The sequence below is a fragment of the Oryza glaberrima genome, chromosome 2 (assembly GCF_000147395.1).
Source record: "Oryza glaberrima chromosome 2, OglaRS2, whole genome shotgun sequence".
NCBI lineage: Eukaryota > Viridiplantae > Streptophyta > Magnoliopsida > Poales > Poaceae > Oryza > Oryza glaberrima.
Window position 1 is genome coordinate 5,869,446 of NC_068327.1, and position 26,648 is coordinate 5,896,093.

Here is a 26,648-nt window from a genome sequence, read left to right on the forward strand (position 1 = left end):
ATTAAATTTTTTTTTCAGTTTTATTATTATTACTTACTTACACGCGCAGCGAAGCAGCCAGCGAACGAAAGAGGCGAAGCCTTCGCGTCGCCGCTCGCCGCCACCTTGTCTTCCGCTGCGAGATCTCGCGCGAGCGCCGCCACCGGAGGAGGAGGCGCGTCGGCAGGTGAGTGCTCGCCGATTTTGGCGGTGGCTTTGCTCTAATTGTGGGCGGATCTGGCTGGGTTGGTCGGATCTCGAGCCATTTCGGTGGGGGATATTTTTGTTTGATTTTTTTTTTTTTTTTGCAGCGGTGGGGTTTTAGGGTTTGCGGCGGCGGCGGCGGCGGCCGGGGATCCGGGCGGCGATGGCGAGCAGGCTCAAGGAGGACGAGAGGAACGAGCGGATCATACGCGGGCTGCTCAAGCTGCCCGCCAACAAGAGGTGCATCAACTGCAACAATTTGGTGAGTTCCCGCTGGCTTTCTACTGTTCGGCTTGCTAAATGTGGTAGGATTTCGGCGGGGTTGGCTAGGATCTAGGGGAAGTGGTTTTTGAGCTCGCTTGGCTTTATACTTCAGCGTTGCTAGTAATGGCGAGGGTTTTAGAGCTACCCGCGAATGTTTGCGGCATACTAGGAGATCTCATTGGCTGGCTGGATAGGTAGGTTTCCGATTGGATAGCGGTATTTTATTAGGCTGGTTGATACTGGATCACAATTCAGTAAATTGGGACGGAGAGTAATGCGTGTAGCTATTGCTGGATGTAATGCCATGCCCTGTAATCACACAGCATATTCTTTTTCATGTAATTAATTATGTAGACGACAAATGTTGCTACTGTCTGCCAGATATACATCACGCGTTACGACTTAGGACTAGAACAATGGCCAAGAGGTACCTAAGATACAAGTATCAAGAAAGTAATGGCGCTTATGAGCTGCTAAAGTATTCTTATCTTTGCGGAAAAACGGATTATGAGCGTCTCAAAGTTATCATGTTCATATCTTTGCAGTCAAAGTCAATGGTGAATGTCACACTTGCTTACATTGTCTGTGGTGTGACAAAACAAAGCAGCCCTTCAAAAAGCAGCACAAGCAGAAAATAAAATAAAAAGAACACCTCTTTATAATTGAATTACAACATGTGGAATTTTAATAAATCCCTAGTCGAAAAACAGCTTTGACATATACTCTTTGCTATTATAGTTGATGAAGAATTGAAGATCATAAGCAAAAAAAATTAGAAACCACTGTGGTCGTCTTGGACCAAAACGTGTATTTTGTGACATTCTGGCACTTGCAAGGCAGTACATGCTACTCCCTCCTTCCCAAATTGATCATCATGTAATGGAATTCAAAATTTCTCAAATTGATCATCATATAACCGCATGGACACGGATTTCATCATAATACAATTAATGCAGCATGGGAGAATGTGTGCATGCTAAGGTGTAATTGGCATGGTGTTTTGATCGATGCATGCATTGTGGGAGAATGCGTGCATGGTGTCTTGATTGATGTGATTTAAATTATCCTTGGTCTTGGTGCATAAACATATATGATGATCATTTTGGGAAGGAGGGAGTAATATTCTACTATATACCAAGATTGTTAACTCTCCAGATGATGTCTAAAAATTCACGTGTTGTTTCAACCACCTGAATAGCTTAGTTGACCTTGCGTTCATGGATGTTTAATATTTTTTCCCTTCTGTTTATGCCCTAAACTCTACGTGCTAATACATGCACATTTGCACGCTGCACTTTAGGCTCTATGCATTTCTTTAAGCTTGATTTTTTCCTTTTCTTTTTCTGCTAGCATAGTATCTGCTATTTAAGGCAAATAGCATTCTTGACTTGACTGATCTGCTAGTTGTTTTGGGCATTAATAATTTACCACAGCTATCAATAAGGAATCTATATTATCATGGCCCATTTGGATGTCTATTGTTCTGGCAGTTGACTTCACCTTTTTTACTCTTTTAGAGTATGTCAATTAGTGATTGCTTCTATTATTATGCAAAATAAATGATTTTTTTTTCTTAAACTGCTATTGCAACAGTGGGGTCCTATATAATTAGATGCCATCAGTTGTTGCAAATGTTTTCTACTGTTGGAAAAGCATGAATCATCTGCAGTCCACATGACATTTTTCACTACATAAGCCTTTTTTGGTAGTTCGTTTATTACTCGATCTACAGCGCAATGAGGTTATTTGGAAATCTCCAACTAGTCATCACAGCGAGCCTTGCCTAATTTTCTCTACCACAAGTAGAATAAATTACTCCCTCCATTCCAAAATATAGGAACTTTCAGCTATGAATCCGGACAAGTAAATGTCTAGATTCATAGCTAAAAGTTGCTATATTTTGGGACGGAGGGAGTATTATGCTTTCTAATTCTATGGTGCACCCAAAATAATGTCAAAATCTATCATTTGGAACTTGAAGAGTTTTGCAATATGTGTACTGGAGGGAATTGGCAGTAGAAGCAGCTAGGTTTGCCTAATAATGTCATGTCAAGATTATGGAGGATTGCACTCCACTCTTGCAATTAGGTGGACTCTAAGATAGTTCAAGCTTATATTTATGCCCATATTTTGCTTCAGCAGAGTACTCCTTGCTTAGGTGCTCCACACATGTTTTTGTTGGGAAAGTAGACTTAATTAGTGGGTATTTGTGTAATACTGATGTGCATTACTTTGTTTCCTAATTTTTTTTGTATATTACTGAATCACATATATTGATATTAACAGGGACCACAATATGTCTGTACAAATTTCTGGACCTTCATTTGTACCAATTGCAGTGGAGCACAGTAAGATTCTTATTCAGTTCTGTTTTGTTACACTTGTAATATGTCGAACCTCTCTAGCTTCACTGTCCCTTTGGTCAAATTAGATGCATTTTAGTGAAGTCAGTGATCCTAATTTTATTGATGACAAAATTTGTTTTGCTTCTAGCCGAGAGTTCACGCATCGAGTGAAGTCAGTTTCTATGGCTAAATTTACTGCACAGGAAGTTAGTGCCCTTCAAGAAGGAGGAAATGAGGTGACTTGTCCTCTCTTTTTTTTTTCATGTTTTCTACCATTTTAGGCCTTTCTAATTTGACATGTGTTTTGCATAACCTGTAGCGTGCTAGAGAAATATTCTTCAAGGAATGGGATGCTCACCGCAATTCTTTCCCTGACAGCAGGTTACCTTTCTGTTTAGCCATACCATATTTAGATTACAACTTGTTTCCTTTATCTTGGAATTCTGACCTGTTTCTTTTGGTCTCAGTAATGCGGATAAATTGAGGAACTTTATTAAGCATGTTTATGTGGAACGGAGATACACAGGAGAAAGAAGTGCAGATCGGCCACCGAGGGGAAAGGTGATATGTTGGCTAATTATAACTATCCTTGTTTTTTTGCAGTTGCCATTGCTTGTTGGAAATTGCTATTATACTATCCTAAATTCGTTATTTCCTTATTTCTTTGTATCTTCTAGGATGATAAGGATGAGTATAGTGAAAACAGGAGATCTGATGGAAATTGGGGTGGTTCAAGAAGTCCGCCATACAATGAAAGCTATTCTGATCGTCGCAGTTATAGTGGAAGGAGCGATGACAGAAATTCCAGATATTCCTATGGAGAACGAAGTCCTGGCTATGAACATAATGATTATAAGAAAAGCCCCCGCTACTTTGAAGTTGATGATAGAAATCGTGAGGATAGATCTGGAAAAACAACTCCAGTTCAACGGTTTGAGGACCGCAGGCCTTCTGAACCACAGAGGCCAGATAATGGGTCTCCAAATTACCAGAAGGAAACCGATGGATCTAGCCCTGTTGTACGGCCAGTGAGGGATATACTGGGTGATAATGCACCTCAACTACGGGTTGGTGAGCCTCCTAAGCCAAATGTAGCGAGAATGATTGATCCTCCGAGACCAATCGATCCTCCAAGACCGATTGATCCTCCAAGACTGATTGATCCTCCAAGGCCAATTGATCCTCCAAGACCAAATGGAACCAGAACCATCGAACCTCCACCACAGATGCAGGTTATTATTTTCCTCTGATGTTTCCTTTTTTTTTTTTTGCAGACATTGCTTTTAGAAATATCACCATGTTCTTGTCTCCATTTCCACGTTAAGCTGATAATTTTATCAGTAGGTTCAATTCATTAGCTTACAACACATACTTCATAATTGTAGAGGACATCAACTGCCAGCAGTATTGGTTCTTCAGAGGGGACCTCCGAACAGATAAAAGTGGCAAGTACGATAAGTTTAATTGATTTCAGTGCTGATCCTGAGCCTTCTGCATCTGTGCCACCTCCACAATCTACACCTACATCACAACAGCAGCCTGCTAGTGCACAGCCAGTGCAACCTGTTAATGCACCAGCACAACAGCCTGCTGTGGAACAAGGGAAAAATGTGTCATCAGTGAGCAGTGGTGGTGGTGACTGGGCATCGTTTGATTCTTTCGGCCAGCAACAAACACCACAAACTGGCAATAGTGTAGATCCCCTTGAGTCTGCACTTGCTCAACTATCATTTTCTGAAACACCCTCTGCACCCAATGCATCAGCTTTTCCAGCTTCGGTCATGCCCACTTCAGTTCCAAATGATGGAGGGTCATCCATGATGGGGCAGTCACATTCTTCATTTTTTGGTGCACCCCCTGGAGTCTCAGGTCACCAGGTACTTCCGTTTGCAGAGGAATATCAGAAGTCGATCTGTGTACCTTCCATTTCTTTTTTTTGCCTTGAAATAGGTTTTCACTTGATACTTTTCTTAGGCCTCAACAGGAATGTCTATCCATGGATCTTCAGTTCAACAAACTGGTCTAGCTGCTCCGGCAGCTGGACTTCCATTCCAGGTCTCTGCGAATTCCCGAGCAACTAGTGGCATTCAAGAAGCAGCACCTAATACTGACAGTAGATCCATTGGCCGGAAAGAACTTCCAGCGGTATGTGATTAACTGCTTGTAGAGAATTGAACATCTAGCATTGCAGCATTTTCTAGTCCCTGCACTACTGAATTGTTTCATCTTCCCCACCCCTTTGCTTCATTGGCTTCATTTAGATATGTAATCCGTTAATTTGTATGTTCTACAGTATAGCTTGTGCAATATGCGATGCCATTTTCTAAACTTATTGTAACCATATTTTGTGAATCATAAAGCTGAAATTACCAAATTTGTGGACAGGGCATAGAACCAACTACTTACCAGATTAGTAACACAACCGTTTTCTCTTTGACGCTTTAGAATCCATGTTGTAAGTTGCAGAGGAACTGCATTATTTTATACCTATAATATATAGGATAGCAGTATGAGGCACTTTGTTGTTGCCTAGGCTTCCAAGTCGATACCTGTTGGTGTATTACCTATAATATATAGGACAGCAATATGCTTTGAGGTTCAGGACTTATGATATGGTTATCCTCCCATGAACTAATTTCATGACATATAATCACTGCAGTCCAACTAAATTGAGTACTAGTCAATATGAGTTCTTAGTTCGGATTTCACTTACCATATGCATATGGGGTACATTTCATACCCAAGCTCCAAAATTATTGTTGAGCATATACATGTATTGGATTATAGATGTGTCCCTAGATATTCAGGTGCCTTTAATAATTTACATAAAGTTACAAAAGTTATTTGCAGTGTCATGCTGAAAATTTATGGAGTTAAAAAGTGTCAGATAAAAAAAGAACAGGAGTACATGATAAAAGGTATAGAGCTCAAAACTGCTAAGAGACTGACACTTACAGTTTTTCTATGCCTAGTATTTCCTTGAAATCTTGTCAAATAATGTAAGGTGTGGTGGCCCAAGGTTAAATGATGATCTTTTGATCTGTCAGAGGTGGTATTTCTGTTTAGCAAGCATTAGCTAACTGTTAATACGTTGGTAGGATATATCATTTCCTATGCGATCAGTTATGTTGGTTTAAAACTAGGTGGGATTTGTTGATTGTTTACATATTAAATTGCATTTTAATGGGGGTTACACGGTTATTAACTTTTTTTTATTGAGAGATGATAATATATGCATGTAAAACAATGCATGGTATGGTAGGGCAAGAGTTGAATAATGGTGTTAATAATTGTTGGTGCATTTGAATGTGATATCTGGGTTGACTAACCAGATACATGGAAATAAATCAGGTTATCGAGTGAAAAAGCTAAACAGGCATTCAGGTCATCATTATGCAAAAAAAGGAAAAAAAGAAAAAAAAAGATAGCTATTGGTTTGAGTCTATACTTCCAGTAAGTAATAAGTAGTGATCTGAGTCACCCATTCATGCTGGTTGTGACCAACAATGCTTCTCAGTTCATTTGTCTTTTTGTTGTACCCCTATTTCACTTGCAAGATCGTTTAAACTAACTTTGAATTGAGGACAACTGTGCGATCCTTTTCCTTTTCTGTGAAAAATGGTCATATTAGAGAAGAAAAAAAAACCTGGTGGGGCCACTAATATGCTCCATAAAATCATTGTGTCAGCATAGTTGACCCTTAGATCATTTTTTTGCAGGATATCTTTACTTCGTTATATCCACCAGGACCTCAAACAGTAGGGGGTTGGCAGAGAACACCCCAATTTGGAATGGGATATGCCATGCCATATCAGACTGCAATGGTATCTATCATTCTCATATTAGCGATTTATTGTGTATCTGATGTTGATGTTTTTCCTAACTAGATAAATTATTTACCAATTTTAGGGAATGCAAGCATATCCTCAGATGGCATTTGCTCAACCTGCATATCAACAACCTGTATATCCGCAACAGCAACATGCATACCCCCAACCTGCGAAAGCATCAAATCCTTTTGATCTTGGGAATGAGCCAGCTCCAGTTCAAGCTCACACGGTATGAATTAAGAGAATGAAATACCTCTTTTACAAAATATCTCAAACTAAGATCGTTTCACTTACTATTCTTGTAAATCTTGAGGTATCTTGTCTATTAATTATGCCTGATTGTTTCATTAACATTGTGATATTGTTGTAAATGTTGGTCCTCTTCCTCTAAAAAACTGTCAAGTGCATTAGTTTTATACTTGATGATGCACTACGATAGTGCGACCATATTGTTTGTACCCTTGAGCAATCCCGACCTGGATCAGCTGGTATGACTCACCATCTTTGTTTGCTCCATTAACATGGTTAATCTTTGTGTCCTTGAGCAGCAGCAGCCCCTACCTGGACCACTGGGAGCATCTGCTGGCATGACTCCCCCAGGTTTACTTGGTACCTCGAGTTTTGGAGTCCTTCCACAGCAACCTCAGCAGCTGTACCAGTCACCTGCACCTCCAAGTATTTCCATATCTCAGCATAATCTCTGAAACTGTGCTCTTTATTAGTATTTCTTATCTGTGTGCTAATTTGTGGTTCAACTTCAGATCATTACATGATGCAGCAAGTTCCAAACATGTCTGAGCAGTTACCTAATACCATGCTTCCAATGTGAGTTGACTGCTGTATTTAGTGTATCTCCTAAGTTGAAAGTGTAGTGAAGAACTTTTTAGCATTTTTTAAAGATACTTTTTGCTCGTGTTGATTTTTTTTTTTCTGCCGTTTTTGTTGTATCTTTTGGGATGTAGGAGTAGGAAGTAGCATGCAACCTTAAAATAGAGACTAATTATTAATGAGTCCATTCGACCAGATTGGATGGTTGACATCAACCACTGAAACCCGTAGCTTTCAGAATTATCTCACCTTTGTTCTACTATAAACAATAGCATCCACCTTCTAGTGGCATGCCCATTGTTTGCGTCATTAAAATCTGGTACTGCAACCAAAGGCACCAGCCTTTGCGTTGGTTCCGTTGTGTTATATCATTCTTTCATTTTAAGTTTTAGTTCCTACAAGACGTATTTCCGTCCTAAAATACTTCCAAGGTGTTGGTTCCATTGTGCAATTTTTTGTTGTTTCGACGCTTATGTCCAAGTTGTGGCATTACAGGCAACAAGGAGGTTTGGGTTCCCTCAACATGGGCTTTGATCAACAAGCTGCTCCCAGGTACCCCCAGCCAAGCACCCCACCTTCCTATGGCTCTGTTGGGGGAAATCCTTTTGGGTAAGGTCATTATACAATCGACGTGCGATATTATCTGCTCTTTTGGAGTTCTTGTGCATCATCGGACAAAGGGTTTGCAGTGCCCAGCGGGATCAGGAACCATACTAGCCCTCGAGAGAATTTGTTAATTCATACTACTGGTTGTTGTGTATTTATCCGCTGTAGTTGGTTGTACAACTCGTTTCCACAGGGACAATGGTCAAGCGTAACTGCGTCTGAGCAATGCTCCACCCTTCGGAGTTCTTGATGCGCATTCCAATAGTGTTTGTATATTTGTGTTTGATGCGGTTGCAACATGTATATTTGGGAAGGATGATGCCTCGGGGCCTCGAATGGTTTTTTGACTTTCTTTTCGGATTCTCCATGGACCATGTGCAAATCATGTATTCTTATTGGCCCAGGTTGTTTATTTACCCCCAGTGCAGTTGGCTATTAAAATTTATGTGGATGGTAATACCGGATTATGGTTGATATGTATAATTGTGTAAGGTCCATTTTTGGAATGTTGTATGATACTCAGGACAAAACGAAACTTCTAAGTTGTTTTCACCATATTGTATGTACCTGAAGATTCTTGTGCTTTCTCAAATTTTTGGGTCCTCGAGAAAATTTTTTAAAATTAAAAATTTTAGTACCTCAAGAAGATATCAAATTTTACACTATGATTTCTTATACCTTAATGATGATAAAATTACTCCACGGCAAGTGACGTAAACAAGTATGGTATGTGATCAGTGCGTGTCAGGTGCTAAAGATGGCGGCAAGCAGAATGGCAAATAAGTTCTTTTAAAGCAGAATTTCGGTCGAAACAATTTTTGTTGAGTACGTTCACAAGTAGCGAACTCCCACTTTCCCTTTGGTTATCAAGATGATTCATGATAGGCCCAACAAGAAGAGCTGAAATTTTACAAGGCTATGACGTTTATATCTATATAAAAGAATCAATCTTGTATCTAAACTTTTATTATTCACTAATAACGCTCGCAAGGAATAGCACAAATGAAATGATACATAGCTCGCACAAAGTGTTGTCTTGCAGATTGCATCAAAGAAACATTCTGGATCCAGCAAGCATACTTTTACCCTATGTACTCTTGTGTAAAATATGGATCCTCTTTAGCTAATCAAATTCAACCTCAACGAGAAGGGAATATCCCTCGTATAAATAAAGCATCCTGAGAACCCACAGTAATGACCTATGTGTGTAAAAAGGTACAAAATTTTCTATCTCAAACAGGGACAAAGCGATGACTATCGTCGGATATGCCGATTGTTTAAAGCACGCCCAATGATTATACAAGTGGAGGAAAACGGCCTTCACATAGTTTCAGTAGGAGTCAGCAACCTGTAAAAAAATAATTAGCTATAACAATTGAATAGTTGTTAACAACTGTCGCTAATTGAACAGATGGAAAAACACTTCACCTTTACAAGCTGAATAGTGTATCAGGTTGCTGTCCCGCTGATTACTATTGGTCAGGAGTCAATACTGCAAAAGGCAAGACAGTAGTTAGAAAACATCAACAACTCATGTATAGCAAGCACAAAATTTGCTCCCATGTTCAAACTGTCTAAGAAAACTGGTCAGACCAACAGATTAACTCGAATACCAAAATTAAATTATCCCGGCAGATTAAACTAAAGGATATAGCCCAGAATAAACACTTGTATCCAGAAGCAGGTTTTCTTTCTTTCTTTCTTTTCTTTTTGAGGACACCAGCAGCAAGTTTTCACTATGATCATTGGTGCCCTGGGAGGAGAAACTAGGACGAAAAAAAGGTTTTAGGACTGTACACTTGCTCAACTACAGCTTTTATGCTAATGATTCTTCGTTGTTCGTACCCCACTGTTCCTCGGTATCATTTCCGTTCACAAGGACAGTACCGTCAGTCGAACCATCAGCTTCAACATCAACCTCAACAGCATCTTCTTGGCTTTCTTCTACTCCATTTTCCTCGATAGCCTGGTGGACCAGATTGATATTACTATATTACAACTTAAAGCAAGGAGAAAAGAAAATATAATGAATAGCAAAAAATGCGATTTTATTGAAATAATGATCACTTTAAAAGATTGGTGATAAATATAGGACCTCGCATGCCAAAAAAAAAAGAGATCAGTTTAGTAGAAGTAATTTAACATCTTCAAATAGCTACCCACTATTTAACAATATTTTTTTACAACTCTTTCTGTAAGAGTGATACCTCGTGAGTGTCATCTCCATTTTCATCTGGCAGCACCTCCTCTTGATGTATACGCATATTTTTGAAAGCTTCCACCAGAGTCTCGTTAGGCCTCTCAGCATGGATAATGTACTCCTCAGCTGGTGCATAAATACCCCTATACAAATAGGATTTCATATTACAATAAAGAAAAAGTACAAATGAGCACTGACATTACTTCTATTTATTTCACTATATGTGCTCAACTGAAGCTAAATGTGATATTCCAAACCCGCATCCCATACATGGTAGAGGGCATCATTCTTACTTCATCAGATGCTTTCAATTAAAGAGAAGAGGAAAGCAAACCATGACGGCTTGTCCCATGCGTGGAAGAGAGAACTGGTAAAACTTTCACAAAAGAACATAGTTTTTACTTTTACAAACAGACCTTTTGGGCGCAACATTAGCTTCTACATTGAGAGCAATTTGCCAGTCTTCAAACAAGTTTGGGTACTCGTTGGGATCTGCCAATGATTCTGCCGCTTTGGGGTTTACCTATAAAGAAAATGGCACGAGAATGAAAAAAAAGGCATGGTAAGATAATAAAACACATATCTCCTACAAATTAAACAGTGTCGTGTAGCGCAAGTCTGAAAATAAGAACAATACTCTAGCACAAGATTGTTTGTCTTTTGGTTAGTTTTGCATGCTAGCTCAGATAATAGACAAAATGCCCTTGAATGCCCATGATTTATCAGGTACACAAAATATAGATTGGGCATTCTGCCTGTTAGGACGGAAACATCACTAAAAATCATCAGTATTAACACCAGAAACTGGGTACCTTTTGGAGGGGAAAAAAAGAGACAGATGGTACCTTTTGGAGATCCTTTTTCCATAATGTTACAATCTCAGGGACTTTGCTCGGAAGATAAGATCTCGACATCAATGCTGCTTCTGGTATACGATTACTGTATAGAGAATATAACGTGATCACCATAAAATAAAAAATACATTTTCTGAATAAGCATTGTACTATTAAATAGGATAGTCTTGGCAAATGGCAATACCTTTCGATTAACAATTGAAGACATTCTTCCAGTTTTCCAAGCATGAAGAAACAAAGGAAAGCAACATTGTTCTTCCCTTGTTCTTTAGCCATAGATGTTAATTTTGTCAGCCCTTCAGCATCACCAAGGGATGAATACAGAAGTAATAAACCACTGAGATCCATAGCATGTAGAAGACACTCCTCTGCCATATCAAGCTGCAGAATTGACACTTGACATGTTAGAATATGAGTGCACTCTTTTAGCCAGTTTTGTATCTGGCAAGGTGCTGATACATAACATGGCAAAGTTATTAAATTGCAAGAATTCTACTTAAAACTAAGATGGTAAGTTATTTTTTTTACACACAGAACTCTGCCATCAGGCAAAACTATTGTTTTCCATGCATAATTCTACTTTCAAAAACAACTCCTCCTTCCGTTTCATATAATAAGTCGTTTTGACTTTCTTTAAAAAAATCAAACTTCTTGAATGTTTAACCAAGTTTATAGAAAAAATATAGCAACACTTATAGCACCAAGTTGGTTTCATTACATCTAACATTGAATATATTTGGATAGTTTTCTTCTTTTGTGTTAAAAATATTGCTATATTTTTCTATAGATTTCGTCAAAGCTAAAGAAGTCTGACTTAGAAAAAAGTCAAAACGACTTATAGAATGAAATGGAGGTAGTACAAAAGATGGACAGAGCAAAAGCAAAGGCACAAGAACTTCTTAGGTTCTAATTCAAGCATCATAGCAACAATCAAAGCTCCTTCCCATCAAAACTGCAATATTATCTCTTCACAAATGCCTTTGTTAAATTATATACTTCTTCTGTCCAACAATATAAACATTTCTAGGCTGTTGAGCAAAGATTAAAGTTGAGGAGAAAGTACATTAGTGCCCTCATTTAATGAGAAGGTTGGGGTTGAAGAGTAGTTGGGCGTAAGATGGGAAGAAATTTAAATGAGGTGATTGATTTTACATATGCATTGTAGAAATGCTTATATTCATGAACAAAATTCAAATGCTTGCTTATATTGTTGGGAGGAGGGATTTATTTCTGTGTGCTCATAATTATTAAGTTACACGGTATACTGGTACTAATAATCAAGAAACTAAAATGCCATGGCAGAACAGTCCCACTTAATTAGCACAATATATATATTGACCACTCATAGAAGATACTTCCTCCGTTTCATATTATAAGACTTTCTAGCATTGCTCAAATTAATATATATGTTAATGAATCTCTCTATATATATATGTGTGTGTGTGTGTGTGTGTGTCTAGATTCATTAACATCTATATGAATGTGGGCAATGCTAGAAAGTCTTATAATATGAAACAGAGGGAGTAGTAACTAATACATCCAACAGCTGTACCTTTCCGGTTGACATAGCTAACTCTCCTAACTGCCTCCACTTGGACTCACTTTGTGCCTCAATGGCAATTGCCTGAAAAGCAAATAGTTAAGAACATTTGAACAAAGACAAAAACATTCTTGGAAATGTGATAAATAAATTAATCATCTGTGCCTTTGCAACTTCAAGCCGACCAAGCTGCACGGCCAAGTCAAATCTGTAATTAGAGTCTGTTGCTATCTCAAGGGCTTCTTCCAACATGCCCCGTGATTCCAAGAAACGTGCCACACTGAAAATAAAAGGGTTATCTTCAGATTCTGAGGCCTGAATTGCAGAGTACAATAATTAGCAGAACAGGGGGCACCTGTCATGTTGTTCTTTTGGTATAGATGGTAAAAGAGCGTTTGCACGATCGAAGTCTCCACGCATTACAAGTGTTTTATACTCAATCATGGTAAGGAGTAAAGTATACCCCACAACACTGCAGTAAGAAAACAAGTTAACCTCAGAAGTTCATTGTGGCTTCAGAATATGATACGATACCAGATAACCAAGACTCACTTAAATTGCTTGTCAATAAGATAGACACGGCTTTGGTTAGCAAGATATCCCAGTAAATACATTTGCCGATCCAAGTGAAATAAGGTTGTGACCTGTAATACATCGAATAGTTATACTACCCCTGAAAATTAAGGGTCTTACCAAATCATATGTGAATGCATTTTTGATATAATGAAAATACTTACCTCTCCTCCTACACAGTAATTAAGTCGTGACGAAGAATTGTTGTAGATAAAACAATCGCCAACCCATAGGCCCGTTCGGATGCGTTCATTGATCTCATGAAGTAGTTCAAAGGCATCTTCCACACCTTCCTCACCAACTGAACCCCCTCCATCCAAATGAGAAGAAACTACATCCCTCTGGAAGGTATAATTTTTGTGTTATAGTTGCATCAAGTAGACGTTACATAATTGAACTACAGAGCCAACAAAATGCAGAAAAACTTACATTGTACTTCAAAATGTAGAATGAGGTGTCACTTGCAATTGTCACTAAATCACCACTATCGGCCCAATAGAGATTCTACAAATAAGAAAGCGGATCCTATTTAGCATCATAATATTCCAAATGACTCGCAAAAAAAATTTAAATCCAGGAACAAAATTACTCACTTTCACATTGACATCAATTCTGCGTATCATCCTGCCCTCTGCCCAGTCATGGAAGCAAATAAAATCATTTGTACACATAGCCAGCAATACTCCACCAAATATACGCTCTGCAGAAAATGGTGGTCTTATACTCTTTCTCTCCTGAAATAGATAGGTTTTATCATCATACTATGTTTCAGAAACCACAGTAAAGGAGATTGTTGTGATAAGCTTGGCAGCTGCCTAATAAATATAAGTAACAAGTTGACCCTGACACAGTAGAAGAATAAATGATTCATAATGCCCCTTACTCAAGTCACATTTTAGTATTGATCAGTCTACCCCAACTACTATAGGCAATATTGCTCACTCCCATATCCCTATCCAGAAGGAGTTGGTCATTTACTGATTTTCTATATTCTAAAGAAAAACAAGAAAAAAACTAACTTTATATTATGAAACCTTCAGTGATATTAATAAATTGTAGATGATTTTTAATGGATTTTCTAATTGTGATTAGCCAAATGTGAAAAACGATTTGAAACAATGGATATGTTATTTGAAGATCGACGGTGGTGATTTATAAATGTTTCATGAGATATTCATTTTTTTTATTATATAATTTGTGGTATTCTATTCATGCTATATTTTTTTTTGAACTACTTGCAATTTTTTTTTTGGCAATTTTATTTATATTGGAATGTGCACAGTACTCCAGCTTGTCCATGAAATGTGCACACCTACTAAATTTTTCTAGCCCCACACATTGCATTGAAGGACCCCTACTCTGATGTACAACAATAATTAAAAGAAGGGGCAGTGGGCAGTACAAACCTGGAAATTTTTACTGTATATCTTTATCCTCGAGGTGCTTTCTCTGACAGCGTATTCTCCATCAAGTGACCAAACAAATTCAAGTGCAGACCCGAATGATCTATTTCTCCATGCCAATGCGGTGTAGATTATGTATTCTCCATCTCCACATACAACAACAAATCTTCCATTTGGATTGTGCCTTAAACTCTGAAATGAATACACTATTATTACTAACATGCAAACATAAACCAGAACGTAGAAAAGTTCATCACATTTATTTAACCCGACAAGTACAATTTCAAAACCGGCACTCCAACTCCATAATTACACTATACTAGATTTGATATTAATTTAATTTTACTATAACAACAGAATCTCCATGGTGTGTTTAAATAAAACAACTCACCAGTGCAAATGTCAAATAAACTAACATATTAAAATATTTCAACATGCATGGTCAAATGGTGTATACATGTGACTCGTGTAATGAATAGGAAAAAGAAACTTGGGACTCATTTGCAAGCATCAAGTTGGTTCTATTGGAAAACATCACTATGCGAATGATGCATTCGTTTAAATAGCAAATATGAACTTACTTGTGGATAAAGATCACAGGTTCCCAACTCCTTCACAGCCAAGGGTAAGCGCTCACCATCTGCAATCTGAAAAATGGAACAGGTTAGTAAACAAGACGTATAAGAAAGTATACAAGTTTTCAACATATTAGCATGGTGAACAAGAAAACCTCATTGTCTGCACCAATAGTCTTGATATTAACAGTTTGGATTTCATTATGTTTTGACCATATGATTTTTCCACTGCTGTCCATGCTAGCAACAGGAACTTCACGGCCAATTTTTATCATTATTGTCCCTTCATCATATCCGATCACAACCCTGCACAAGTCAAGTTTTTTCCCGTATCACTAAATTAACTTGAAAAGGAAGAAGTTAATGAAAACATGAAAAGAAAAGGGTTTCTGTGAAGAGCAAATTGTGGAATAAACTGTTTAGCAGACAACGAAAAAGTTTATAGCTACATTGGAGAGAACTATGGAGCAGAGAACATATACGCTAAACTAATCAAATCTTTATACTGTGATTCATTTTGGGTGTGGGAAACTTCAATAGCACATGAATAGGTGATATTTAGTATCATGGTACTTGACATTAACCGTAAGTCCATAGCATCCGAATAGTAAGAGTGTAATATTTCCAATACCTTCTTGAACCCTTCATGTATCCTAAAGCCCACACTCGCTCAAGGCCATAGTTAAGAGTGTTCTCAAGCCTGTAAGAAACAAGCAACGTGTTATTCCAGTCTACAGTAAGATTAAAAGGATCCAAAACAATGATTGACAAAAATGGAACAACCAAAGCAGTCTTCAAAAAAAAGAGAAGAACAAACCAATGCACAGAGATAAGAACATCTTGCCAGGTGCCAACTAAGCATATGCATATATAGTAACCTATAATACTTATTGAAGACAGTGTAATTCATGTAACTAACAAGCATAGCAGCTACGCGTAAGTGAATGTTTGTGGCATGGGCGTGATGTGCATCCTGGTTGCACCCCCCAAAATTGTTTATCTATATCCTGGTGTAGAATGCTAGTTTCAAAATATGGCAAGAGAATCTCCTTATTTTCAACACCACAGGAAAATGGTAGCTTCAAATTCTCTGGACACAGTGCTTCACTTCAGAGGTCACCAATTGTTAGGAAGTGGTATAGTTGCATATTTCTCTTAGTTTGACCCTAACCATCACTACCAGCTCTGATACCAATCAGGACAGGTTTAATAGAAAATATTCCTCTTAGCTAGTCGTACTTCAAGCTATAAATTGCTCTATATTGTTACTAAAATAGGACTGAGTTGTAATACAAACTTATGCTATAGGAGTAAATGTAACACTTTCACTCAAAAATTTATATTTAGATTAAAGAATGTAATGCTGCATCAATCAAAATTACATGGCTAAATAATAAATTACTAAATGCACAAACTGTTAGAACCTCAATGGTTACTCTCATTGAGAAGAGGATGGCACAAGAGATGGGGCAATTTTCTGGTTTTTTTCTCATTCACAAACACAAAGCCATACCTTCCCGAGGAAGGTTGGATACATATATATAGCCATAGCTGGCTGCAAGCCTATTGCTGCACTCTTCTAGTCTAAAATTCGAATTTTGAAAGGGATGCTGTCCTAGAGGGCATCCCAACTGAATAAAGCATAAAGGGGGGCATAAAGGAGATGCTAACCGCTACTGTCCTACTAACCGCAGCTGTCCTAGCAACTGAAAATATGCTAAAGGAGTAGATGCTGTCCTGAAAAGGTGAAAAGGTGAAACTACCCAAAAGCAAAAGAAAGAATCACAAACAAGGACCACAAAGACTTATCCATCATTCTCCCCCTAAGTCTTGTGCGTCGTCTTGTGGGGAAGTTGGGCCATCCCAATCCTGGAGCAGAGCTCGAGGAACTTGATCCTCCCAAGAGGCTTGGTGAGCAAGTCCGCAAGCTGGTCCTTGGTGTTGATGTAGCTCGCCTTGATGCTCCCTTCCTCCAAGTAGCTTCGGATGAAGTGGTACCTCACCCGGATGTGCTTGCTCCGTTCGTGAAAAACGGGGTTCTTTGCCAGGGCCAGAGCGGACTTGCTGTCCACCCTGAGCTCTACCGCTCCAATGTCTCTGCCGAGGAGATCACCAAGCAGTCGAGCAAGCCAGAGCGCTTGGGTCGAAGCGGCGGAGGCCGCCATGTACTCGGCCTCGCAGCTGGACAGGGCCACCACCTGCTGCTTGACCGACTACCAGCTAACGAGGCACTCGCCGAGGAAGAAGAGAATCCTGCTCGTGCTCTTGCTGGTGTCGATGTCGCCGGCGTGGTCGCTGTCGCTGTACCCGACGAAGTGTGCCTTGCCAGGACACCTCGGGTAGTAGAGACCGTGGTCGAGAGTCCCCGCAACGTAGCGGATGATCCTCTTCACAGCCTGCTGGTGCTCCGTCGTCGGTCATTGCATGAACCGACTGACGTAGCCGACGGAGAAGGCCAAGTCCGGCCGTGTGTGGGTGAGGTAGCGAAGGCTCCCCACAAGACGCCGGTACCGTGTAGCATCCACTTCCTCCGTCGTGCTATCGCGGCTCAGCTTCAGTCTCTCCTCCATCGGAGTGAGAGCTGGGTTGCAATCGGTGAGCCCAGCCAGCTCAACGACGCGCTTGGCGTAGGCGGTCTGTCGAAGCGTGATCCCGGAGTCGTCCTGGTGCACCTCGATCCCCAGGTAGAAGGAGAGAGGCCCCAGATCACTCATCTGGAAGGTGGCCTTCATCTCCTCCTTGAACGCCGCGACCTCCGCATCCTTGGTGCCGGTGATCACCAAGTCGTCGACGTAGACACCTACCAGCAGGGCATTGCCACCATTGCCCCGCCGGTAGATGGCCGCCTCGTGCGGGCTTTGCTCGAAGCCCATCCCCTTGAGCGTGGAATCCAACTTGGCATTCCATGCCCTCGGTGCCTGCCGCAAGCCGTAGAGGGCCTTGTGCAGGCGTAGCACCTTGCCCTCCTTGCCGGGGATCACAAATCCCGGCGGCTGGTGCACGTAGACCTCCTCCTTCAAGTCACCGTTCAGAAACGCCGATTTGACGTCCATGTGATGGACGCCCCAGCCCTCCTGAGCAGCCAGCGCAAGAAGGAGTCGCACGGACTCCATCCGTGCCACGGGAGCGAAGGCGGCGTCGTAGTCGATCCCCTCCTGCTGCACGAAACCTCGTGCCACCAAGCGAGCCTTGTGCTTGACAATGGCTCCGGCTTCATCCCTCTTCAGCTTGAACACCCACTTAAGGGTGATCGCGCGGTGACCACGAGGGAGGTCAGCAAGCTCCCAGGTGCGGTTCTCCTGAACCGCGTCCATCTCCGACTGCATCGCGGCACGCCATGCCGCGTTTTTCTCGGCCTTTGCGAAAGACCGAGGCTCACCGTCGTCGCACGCAAGGTGCAACTACGCCTCCAGGTCGCGAGGTACCAGTCCCGGCACCGGCTGGTCACCGAGAAGGTCCTCCATTGTACGGTACCGTAGCTGCTCGCCGTCGTGGTACGCGTCGATGCGCTCCCCGTCGTGGGAAAGCGGAGTAGCGAACTCCACCGGGCTGCGCTCAACACGAGCTGGCGTCGGAGTAGACGTGCTCAGAGTGGCTGTTGGTGCTGGAGCGCGTGGGGTCGCCGACTGTGGTGGTGTCGGCGAAGAGCTCGTCGTGGTCGAAGTCGTGGCCCGAGAGTGTGTTGGAGTCGGGAGTCGGTGGAGGCTCGGGGACTGGGGCAGACACGCTCGGTGAAGAAGAGCTGCCTACTCCCCCAGCTCCCTCGAAGTGGACGTACTCGATGGTGAAGTCGTCGTACGTCGGAGTCGAACCATTGTTCACCGCCTTGTCCCATACCCACCCTCGCCCTTCGTCGAACACTATGTCGCGCGCTGTGCGCACACGCTGTGTCTCCGGGTCGAGGATGCGGTAGGCCTTCGAGCCCTCCACGTAGCCGATGAACACCCCTGGGGTGCTCCTGTCGTCAAGCTTGCCGATGTGGCCAAGCTCCTTGGCGAACACGAGGCAGCCGAAGACCCGCAGGTGGGAGACCGCCGGCTTGCGCCCATGCCAAGCCTCGTACGGTGTCCTGCCATCGAGGGCCTTGGTAGGCGAGCGGTTGAGGATGTAGACGGCCGTCACCACCGCCTCCCCCCAGAAGATGGCCGGCATCCCCCTCTGCTTGAGGAGAGCTCGAGCCATCCCCACAACCGTCTGGTTGCGCCGCTCGACAACGCCGTTCTGCTGCGGGCTGTACGGCGCGGTGTAGTGGCGCTGAATGCCCTCATCAGCACAGTACGACGCGAATTCAGCCGCTGTGAATTCGCCGCCGTTGTCGGTGCGCAGCACGCGCAGCTTGCGGCCGCACTCCGCCTCTGCAGCAGCCTGCGCGCGCCTGATGGCGTCCGCAGCCTCTCCCTTGCTGCCGAGGACCGTTACCCACATGTAACGGGAGAGGTCGTCGACGAGCAGCAGGAAGTAACGTCGTCCTCCTGGTGTGGCCGGTGTCACTGGGCCACACAAGTCCCCGTGCATGAGCTCGAGCCGCTCCTTGGCTCGGAAGCTCGTCTGCTGGGGAAAGGGGAGCCGCCGCTGCTTCGTTACCACGCAGACGTCGCAGAGCTGCTCCACGTGGTCAAGGCACGGCATGCCTCGCACCATCTCCTTGGCACTGAGCTGCTTCAGGGCCTCGAAGTGGAGGTGCCCGAAGCGCTCATGCCACTGCCACGCCTCGTCGTCCCGACGAGCGGCGAGGCAAACTGGTTGTGCGACCTGTGCGCTGAGGATGTAGAGTCGATTAGTGCCTCTGGTTACCTTGGCAAGAAGGCGACGACGGCGATCCCAAATCCTCATGAGTCCGTCCTCGACCAACACGCGTGAGCCGTTCTCATCCAGCTGTCCCACGCTGATGATAGAATTCCTCAACGCGGGGATGTAGTAAACTCCGGTGAGCAACCTGTGCTCACCGGACTTGGCGGTGAAGGTGACGGAGCCGACGCCCTTGATCTCCACGCCGGAGGCATCCCCAAACTTGACGGAGCCTCGGACGCTGGAGTCAAGCTCGGTGAAGAACTCCCGCCGGCCAGTCATGTGATGGGTGGCGCCGGTGTCGAGGTACCACCCATCAGCCTTGTCATTGCTGGAGCTGTTGCCGAGGAAGGCGTGTACCTTCGGCTCCTCGAGGTGGAGGAAAACCGTTGCGGCCGGTGCCGCTGAAGATAGCTCGATGCTAGCGTGTGCCAGGAGCAGAGCCGGCTCTTCCTCCTCCACCTGTGCGACGTGGGCCTGGCCGCGTCGTGGCTGACGACAGTCTTTGGCCCAATGGCCAAGCTTGCCGCAGTTGCGGCAGGTGTCGTCTCGTGCCGGCTTGTGGTTGCCGGCGGTGCCGCGCTGGGCGCCTCTGCGAGCGCCAGCCTCAGCGCGTCTTCGCGCCCACCGCAGCTGGACACCTCCGTGTGCCTTGCGCGGCTTGCGGCCACCTGTCGAGGGAGAAGACTCCCCCTTCCTTCCGTCACCCTGAGAGGCCTCCCACTGCTCCCGAGTGAGGTGGAGCTTCCCGCCAATGGTGATAGGCCCCGAGAGAGGCTGTGGCTCATCACCGTCGACGACCTTGAGGCGACCCAACGCCTCCTCGATCGACATCGTGGAGAGGTCCAGCAGAGACTCGATCGAGCGAGCGATCTGCCTGTACTTCTCTGGGACGCAGCGGAAGAGCTTCTCGACAGCTCTCTCCTCGTCGTAGGTGTCGTCGCCGTACTGCACCATCTTCTGCAAAAGAGTGTTGAGACGGAGGGCAAAGTCATCAACATCCTCACCTGGCTTGAAGGCCAGGTTCTCCCACTCCTTGCGGAGTGCCTGCAGTGTGGACTTGCGGGCGCGGTCGCTGCCGATGCGTGCCGCAGCGATGGCGTCCTAGGCCTCCTTGGTAGTCCGCTTCTGGGAAAGCGAGAACTGCATCTCGGGAGGGACTGCAGCGATGAGGGCATCCAGTGCCCGCCGATCCTCGTCGTAGTTGACGTCGCCGTATCGGACTGCCTCCCACATGTGCCGCACCTGGAGCCTCTCCCTCATCACCGCGGCCCACTCGATGTAGTTGGTTTTGGTGAGGGTAGGCCACCCACCGCCGGGACCAAAGTCCCTGACCACCGTCTAGACGCCGTGGTGACCATGGCGCCGGTCAGGGGAGGGAGAGCCGCGCTGCCTGCGAGGGCCGCTCGCGGGCTCCGGGCTGCCGCCGGCACGCCTGCGCCCGTCTGGGTTCCCGTCGGCGGGCGCGCGGTCCCTTGGGCCACCGCCGTGGGGTTGGGCTGCTGCCCACCGCTCTGCCCGCTCCCGCGCTCTTCCTCTTGCCAGCTCCTCAAGCTCCCTGTCGTCGGTGATGTCGCCGGCGATGGAGCCGTTGATGCTGCTGCGCAAGGTTTCAACCTCTACCTCCGCCGCACGTGCCGCATCTTCCGCCGCCTCTGCCTCCGCCCTGGCTGCTGCCAACTCCGCTGCCGCCAGTCTGGCCGCCCTCGCTGCTTCTGCAGCGGTCTGAGCCGTTGCTCGCCTGCGCTCCTCTGCTGCGGCGAGCTCGGCGTCCTGCTGACGCCGAGTGCTCGAGGCGACCGAACGCCGAGACCGAACGTCGGACATGGCGCGCCTCCGGGGGGCTGCTGTGTGGAGGGGGGTAAGGGAGAGGGGAGGGAGGAGCAGCTGGTGGTGCTGCTGCTGCTGGCTGAGTGCTCAACCGAGCTTGGGAGGGGGTGGAACAGGAGATGTTTAGCCTACAGGAAAGTGTGGCTCTGATACCAGATGTTAGAACCTCAATGGTTACTCTCATTGAGAAGAGGATGGCACAAGAGATGGGGCAATTTTCTGGTTTTTTTCTCATTCACAAACACAAAGCCATACCTTCTCGAGGAAGGTTGGATACATATATATATAGCCATAGCTGGCTGCAAGCCTATTGCTGCACTCTTCTAGTCTAAAATTCGAATTTTGAAAGGGATGCTGTCCTAGAGGGCATCCCAACTGAATAAAGCATAAAGGGGGGCATAAAGGAGATGCTAACCGCTGCTGTCCTACTAACCGCAGCTGTCCTAGCAACTGAAAATATGCTAAAGGAGTAGATGCTGTCCTGAAAAGGTGAAAAGATGAAACTACCCAAAAGCAAAAGAAAGAATCACAAACAAGGACCACAAAGACTTATCCATCACAAACTAATTCGTAAAGAAACAAGGACATGAAGACCAGAAACTATGCTTGTAAGGTCATCAATAGATATGACACACCAATGATTATTTAAGAACCAGATTTTATGCCACCGAACAGAGTTTTTATTGCCATCAATAGAACAACACACCCACGAGAGTAACGAGTACATGAATTTATCTCAAAATTCAAACTATGCATGAAGTATCCTATGAGTTGTATCATAGGGGGAGAGAGCGAGAGAACCTGTAGGTAGTAGAGTGCCACAAGCGAACTGTCCCATCCTCAGAGCCAGTAAGTATTATAGGTAACTCCGGATGGAAACAAACAGCAGAGACATTATGTGCATGTCCTTCAAGCGTTTGAACACAGCTCTTCGTTTGATAGTCCCAAACCTGATTCAACGAAGTGTCTCGTAACAATGTCCAATATACTCACAAGATAATTCACTGCAGATGGCATACCTTCGCGGTCTGATCATCAGAGCCTGTAATTAAGTATGGGCGATCACCACCAGTAAAGTAATCAACACAATTGACACCTTTTGAATGGCCATCTAATGTGAAATTAGGATCAGGGGAACCAAGACTCCATACCTGAAATTAAATAAGGGCACCACATTCAAATCCAGACCAAGAAATGTTAGAAATGCAAAAACTATGCCAAGCAAATGTAAGGAACAAAATCACAAACCTTTACTGTGCGATCAAGGGAAGCACTAGCAAAAGTATTGGTATCTTTCGGGTTAAATGTGACTTGCATAACATAGTGAGAATGCCCCTCGAAGATTTGAGTGCACATCCAACCCTTATCCCAATCCCAAAGCTTGATCAGCATGTCATCAGATGATGACAGCACAAAAGGCTGGGTTGGGTGAACAGCCACACACCTGATGTAATCCGTATGAGCTTCAAAAACCTTGACCTTATCCATCGTATTGTAATTGTACACACGTATGAACATATCGTCGGCACCAGCAACTACCCATTGTTTCCGTGCGATAAATTTAGATGACCGAACTGAAATGGGGATGATTATATTAGCAAGATGGTATATCAAACAGAAGTAAGCGATGAGGTGGGAAAGCATACCTGGTAACTCTGTGACTTCAAATGATTTCACCATCGTCTGGGGATAGATGAATATATTATAATCAGTTTAACTTTAAGAGTAACTATACTGAAAATATGTATGTTTCTTTTTCCCTCCATCGATTTCTAGATTTTACTTTTATGTTTTACCACCTCCTGTTTTGCTCTAAATAGTTTGCAAACCTATTTAGAAGTCCCAATTATGTAGCTAACACTCACACATCTGAAACAACCATCTAGAAGTTCATTGACTCCTTGTTACTTCTATTTTGACCATATTCCTTTCTACAATGCATCAAAGACTTCCTCGCTAGGTTTTAAGAATTCATCATTCATCGCTATGTTTGACCCCCCCCCCCCCCCCCCTCTTTTTCTTTGTTTCCTTCCGGGCTCTGGTACAACTTACTATGAGTGCATATCATCAAAGTTTACTACTACAAGCACACTAAATCCAATGTATCTTGAATTTTACATATGGATGGGAATATCCATTTTGCAGTACAAAAGCTCAGCGTGCTGGTAGTAGATAATCATCATTTCATAAAATCCATGAAACCAGCAGAAAATGACGAATTAAGCTACTGTGAACAGTCATGTACCTGCGTCTGGTAGTTCCAGATGCAAACGCTCCCTGAATACAGACTCGACAAAATCCTGCATTACACCGGAGGAAGTTATTCATGTGACTTTGAACAACATAATCATTACATCACTAGCACCCCAAAACCCAAAAATCATGTCACACACACAAACTTGCCCACTCACCATGGCTCGGTCGGATGCAGATCCACGGACTTGACCCTCTCCGACCTCTGCGCGAGCTTCCTCTGATCCAACCACCAAACACATTCAGCTAAACACACCAAAACAAACCAAACTAAGCTAAGCAGATCCGAGGGAGAGGCGCAGTGGTTACCTTGATATCCAACCTGAGCGGCTGCCAACATCACAGCCATCGCCATTTCGCCGCCAGAGAAAAAAAAAATCACACGAAAGCACGAACGAGAAGGCAATCACGTCAGTACGCAACAAACAAAAAAAAACCCCAGATCCACGCGGAATTCGACGCTCCAGCCACCGGATCTCGGCACGGCACGGCACGGCACCGCGCGGCGCGGCGCGGCCGTCAAATGGTTCGCCCTCGCCGTACCGATCCCCACTCGCGGCGAAACCTAAGCAGCGCGAGCCTGGGGGAAGGCGAGAGCGAGAGAGAGAGGGGAGTCACGTACCATTGTGACGCCCGCGACGGCCGGCTACGGCGGGGACGCGGCTGTTACACAACCTCCGCCGCCGTTCACCGCCGGAATCAGGCTAGATCTGATCGGAGTTGAGGAAGAGAGTAGTATCTTCGAAATCGCTCAAGATCGAGAAGCAGAGGAACTGAGGAAGAAGAAGTTAGAACAGAGTTGTCGGGGGAGGAGAGATGTATTTCTCATTTCTGTTTGCTTATATAGTAGTTGTTGGCGCACAGGCTTAAATCCTCCTGGGCTCGCAGGCCCACTCACACATGAAAGTCTATATCTCATACACTCGTAACAGTACCACCCGCCAAAGTACCAGCTTGTCCCCAAGCTGGCGCACAAGGGAAGGGATTCTTCAGTACTACCTCCACCCCAAAATATAACAACTTTTGGCTATGAATCTTGACAAATAGGGAGTACGTCATAGTCTTCCCAAGTTGCATGATCGGTTGGCAGCGAGGTCCACTTGATCAACACTTGCACATGAGCAGCATTCGAGCAGCATTCCCCTTCTTAACAAGCCGACGATTAAGGATCTCTGCAGGTACAACTTCAGCTGCATCCAGAACCACAAGAGTAGGCAGACTAGCGAAAATAGGTGTGTGAGCCGGCACATGGGGCTTCAACTGAGACACATGGAAAACCGGATGCACCAAACTGTGATCAGGCAAACCAAGACGATAAGCAGCAGTGCCAACCTTCTCTAGAATCTTGGAAGGCCCAAAGAACTTGAACGCCAATTTGGATATGGACGATTGACCATCGATGACTGAACATACGGCTGGAGTTTCAGAACGACAGATTCCCCAACTGAAAACGCACGTTTAGAACGACCCTTGTTAGCTTTGTGTTTCATACGTAACTGAGCTCTTTGCAATTGCTCCTGAAGAAAAGCTGAGAGCTGATCACATTCAAATACTAAATCCATCCACAGCATGATGAGTTGAAGACAAAGAACAGGAATCTGATTGGAGTGGGGATTAGTACCAAAGAATGCTTTATATGGTGAACAGCCCATGGAGGTGTCAGAAGAAGTGTTATATCAATATTCGGCAAGATGGAGCCAATGATGCCACTTGTGAGGAGAAGCCTGAGTCATACACAACGAAGATACATATCCAAACATTGATTCACACGCTCGGTTTGCCCATTGGTTTGTGGATGATACGCAGTACTCATTTGCAACTGTGTGTTCCAAACTTTGAACAAATCTCCCCAGAATTTGCTTGTAAATATCATATCTCGATTAGAGACAATCAAGTGACGAATACCATATCTTTTAAACACAGAGCGATCCATAGTTGTAGCCATTTGAGAGGCTGTAAAAGGATGCCTCAAAGGAATGAAATAAGCATATTTAGTGAACCGATTCACAACTACCAGAATTACTGAATAGCCATCAGATTTAGGCAAACCCTCCACGAAGTCCATTGAGATATCCATCCAAGCCTCTTTGGGAACATGAAGAGGTACCAGCAGGCCTGGCAACTTACAATGTTCACTCTTGGCATGCTGACATACTTGGCACTGCTTAATAAAGTTAACATCAGTTTTAAGCCCAGTCCAAGCAAACAACTTCTCTAGACGATGATAAGCTGTCGTGTCGCGCCCTGATTTTCGTTTGGGATTAAAAATCATTAAATAAATCATTTCTAGAAATTATATTAAAAGTTAAAGCAATTTAATCAAGTGAATTATTGAGGGAATTAAAAATTTTCTTTAAAAATCATGGCCGAAAATATTTTTGTAAAATTCTCTATGGTCTAATTTACTCTCTGAAATTTCCCGTGAATTTTCAGAGCTCAAGAAGTAATTATAATAGTACAAACATCAATTAATCAATTAAATTAAATAGAAAACCATTTAAAATCTCTTCCTGCACTTTGGGCCGCTTCCGGCGCAAAGGCTTCATCTCCTCCCTTGGCCCGCCCGCCCCTCCTTC

The 26,648-nt window shown here is 43.8% G+C and overlaps 2 protein-coding genes across 7 annotated transcripts; one reads left to right on the forward strand and one right to left on the reverse strand.

Moving 5' to 3' along the window:
* LOC127761598 (pollen-specific leucine-rich repeat extensin-like protein 2) lies at nucleotides 1-8,608 on the forward strand. Of its 2 annotated transcripts, none has more exons than XM_052285910.1 (14): nucleotides 1-166; nucleotides 291-445; nucleotides 2,734-2,795; nucleotides 2,941-3,028; nucleotides 3,112-3,173; nucleotides 3,260-3,353; nucleotides 3,470-4,024; nucleotides 4,178-4,669; nucleotides 4,767-4,937; nucleotides 6,512-6,616; nucleotides 6,702-6,851; nucleotides 7,171-7,297; nucleotides 7,384-7,447; nucleotides 7,946-8,608. In XM_052285910.1, the coding sequence occupies exons 2-14, from the start codon at nucleotides 347-349 to the stop codon at nucleotides 8,061-8,063; spliced, it is 2,187 nt and encodes a 728-aa protein (XP_052141870.1). In that variant the 5' UTR covers nucleotides 1-166; nucleotides 291-346; the 3' UTR covers nucleotides 8,064-8,608. The 2 variants fall into 2 exon arrangements, with proteins under 2 accessions (XP_052141870.1, XP_052141871.1); XM_052285911.1 differs by having other exon boundaries at nucleotides 7,174-7,297.
* Nucleotides 8,609-8,962: 354 nt separating this feature from the next.
* Nucleotides 8,963-24,884, reverse strand: LOC127761596 (putative coatomer subunit beta'-3). 5 transcript variants are annotated; one of them, XR_008015278.1, is made up of 26 exons: nucleotides 24,695-24,884; nucleotides 24,382-24,402; nucleotides 24,231-24,292; nucleotides 24,065-24,119; nucleotides 23,466-23,502; nucleotides 23,068-23,393; nucleotides 22,839-22,970; nucleotides 22,621-22,769; nucleotides 15,833-15,901; nucleotides 15,357-15,507; nucleotides 15,208-15,273; nucleotides 14,630-14,818; nucleotides 13,817-13,957; nucleotides 13,653-13,727; nucleotides 13,388-13,564; nucleotides 13,203-13,294; nucleotides 13,006-13,122; nucleotides 12,816-12,930; nucleotides 12,663-12,734; nucleotides 11,295-11,491; nucleotides 11,102-11,195; nucleotides 10,673-10,779; nucleotides 10,264-10,399; nucleotides 9,854-10,022; nucleotides 9,485-9,548; nucleotides 8,963-9,404 (listed from the first exon to the last, which is right to left on the reverse strand). XR_008015278.1 is itself a non-coding variant. In XM_052285908.1 (26 exons), exons 1-25 carry the CDS (start codon nucleotides 24,695-24,697, stop codon nucleotides 9,529-9,531), a joined length of 2,724 nt encoding a protein of 907 aa, XP_052141868.1. In that variant the 5' UTR covers nucleotides 24,698-24,884; the 3' UTR covers nucleotides 8,963-9,404; nucleotides 9,485-9,528. The 5 variants fall into 5 exon arrangements, 3 of the variants coding, with proteins under 3 accessions (XP_052141868.1, XP_052141867.1, XP_052141866.1); XM_052285908.1 differs by having other exon boundaries at nucleotides 9,902-10,022; XR_008015277.1 differs by lacking the exon at nucleotides 24,695-24,884 and having other exon boundaries at nucleotides 24,231-24,442.
* Between the last annotated feature and the right edge of the window lie 1,764 nt (nucleotides 24,885-26,648).

What these genes read in the sequence shown, in the direction of transcription:
- LOC127761596 (XM_052285906.1), bottom strand. Translation starts at nt 24,427, where the DNA reads ATGGCGATGGCTGTGATGTTGGCAGCCGCTCAGGTTGGATATCAAGGT. An exon ending in TATACAGTAAAAATTTCCAG is followed by an intron (nt 13,958 to 14,629) that starts GTTTGTACTGCC and finishes TATCTATTTCAG; the next exon opens with GAGAGAAAGAGTATAAGACC. An exon ending in GGAAAAAGGATCTCCAAAAG is followed by an intron (nt 10,780 to 11,101) that starts GTACCATCTGTC and finishes TTTTCTTTATAG; the next exon opens with GTAAACCCCAAAGCGGCAGA.
- LOC127761598 (XM_052285910.1), top strand. Translation starts at nt 347, where the DNA reads ATGGCGAGCAGGCTCAAGGAGGACGAGAGGAACGAGCGGATCATACGC. An exon ending in ATCGGCCACCGAGGGGAAAG is followed by an intron (nt 3,354 to 3,469) that starts GTGATATGTTGG and finishes TGTATCTTCTAG; the next exon opens with GATGATAAGGATGAGTATAG. An exon ending in GCCGGAAAGAACTTCCAGCG is followed by an intron (nt 4,938 to 6,511) that starts GTATGTGATTAA and finishes ATTTTTTTGCAG; the next exon opens with GATATCTTTACTTCGTTATA.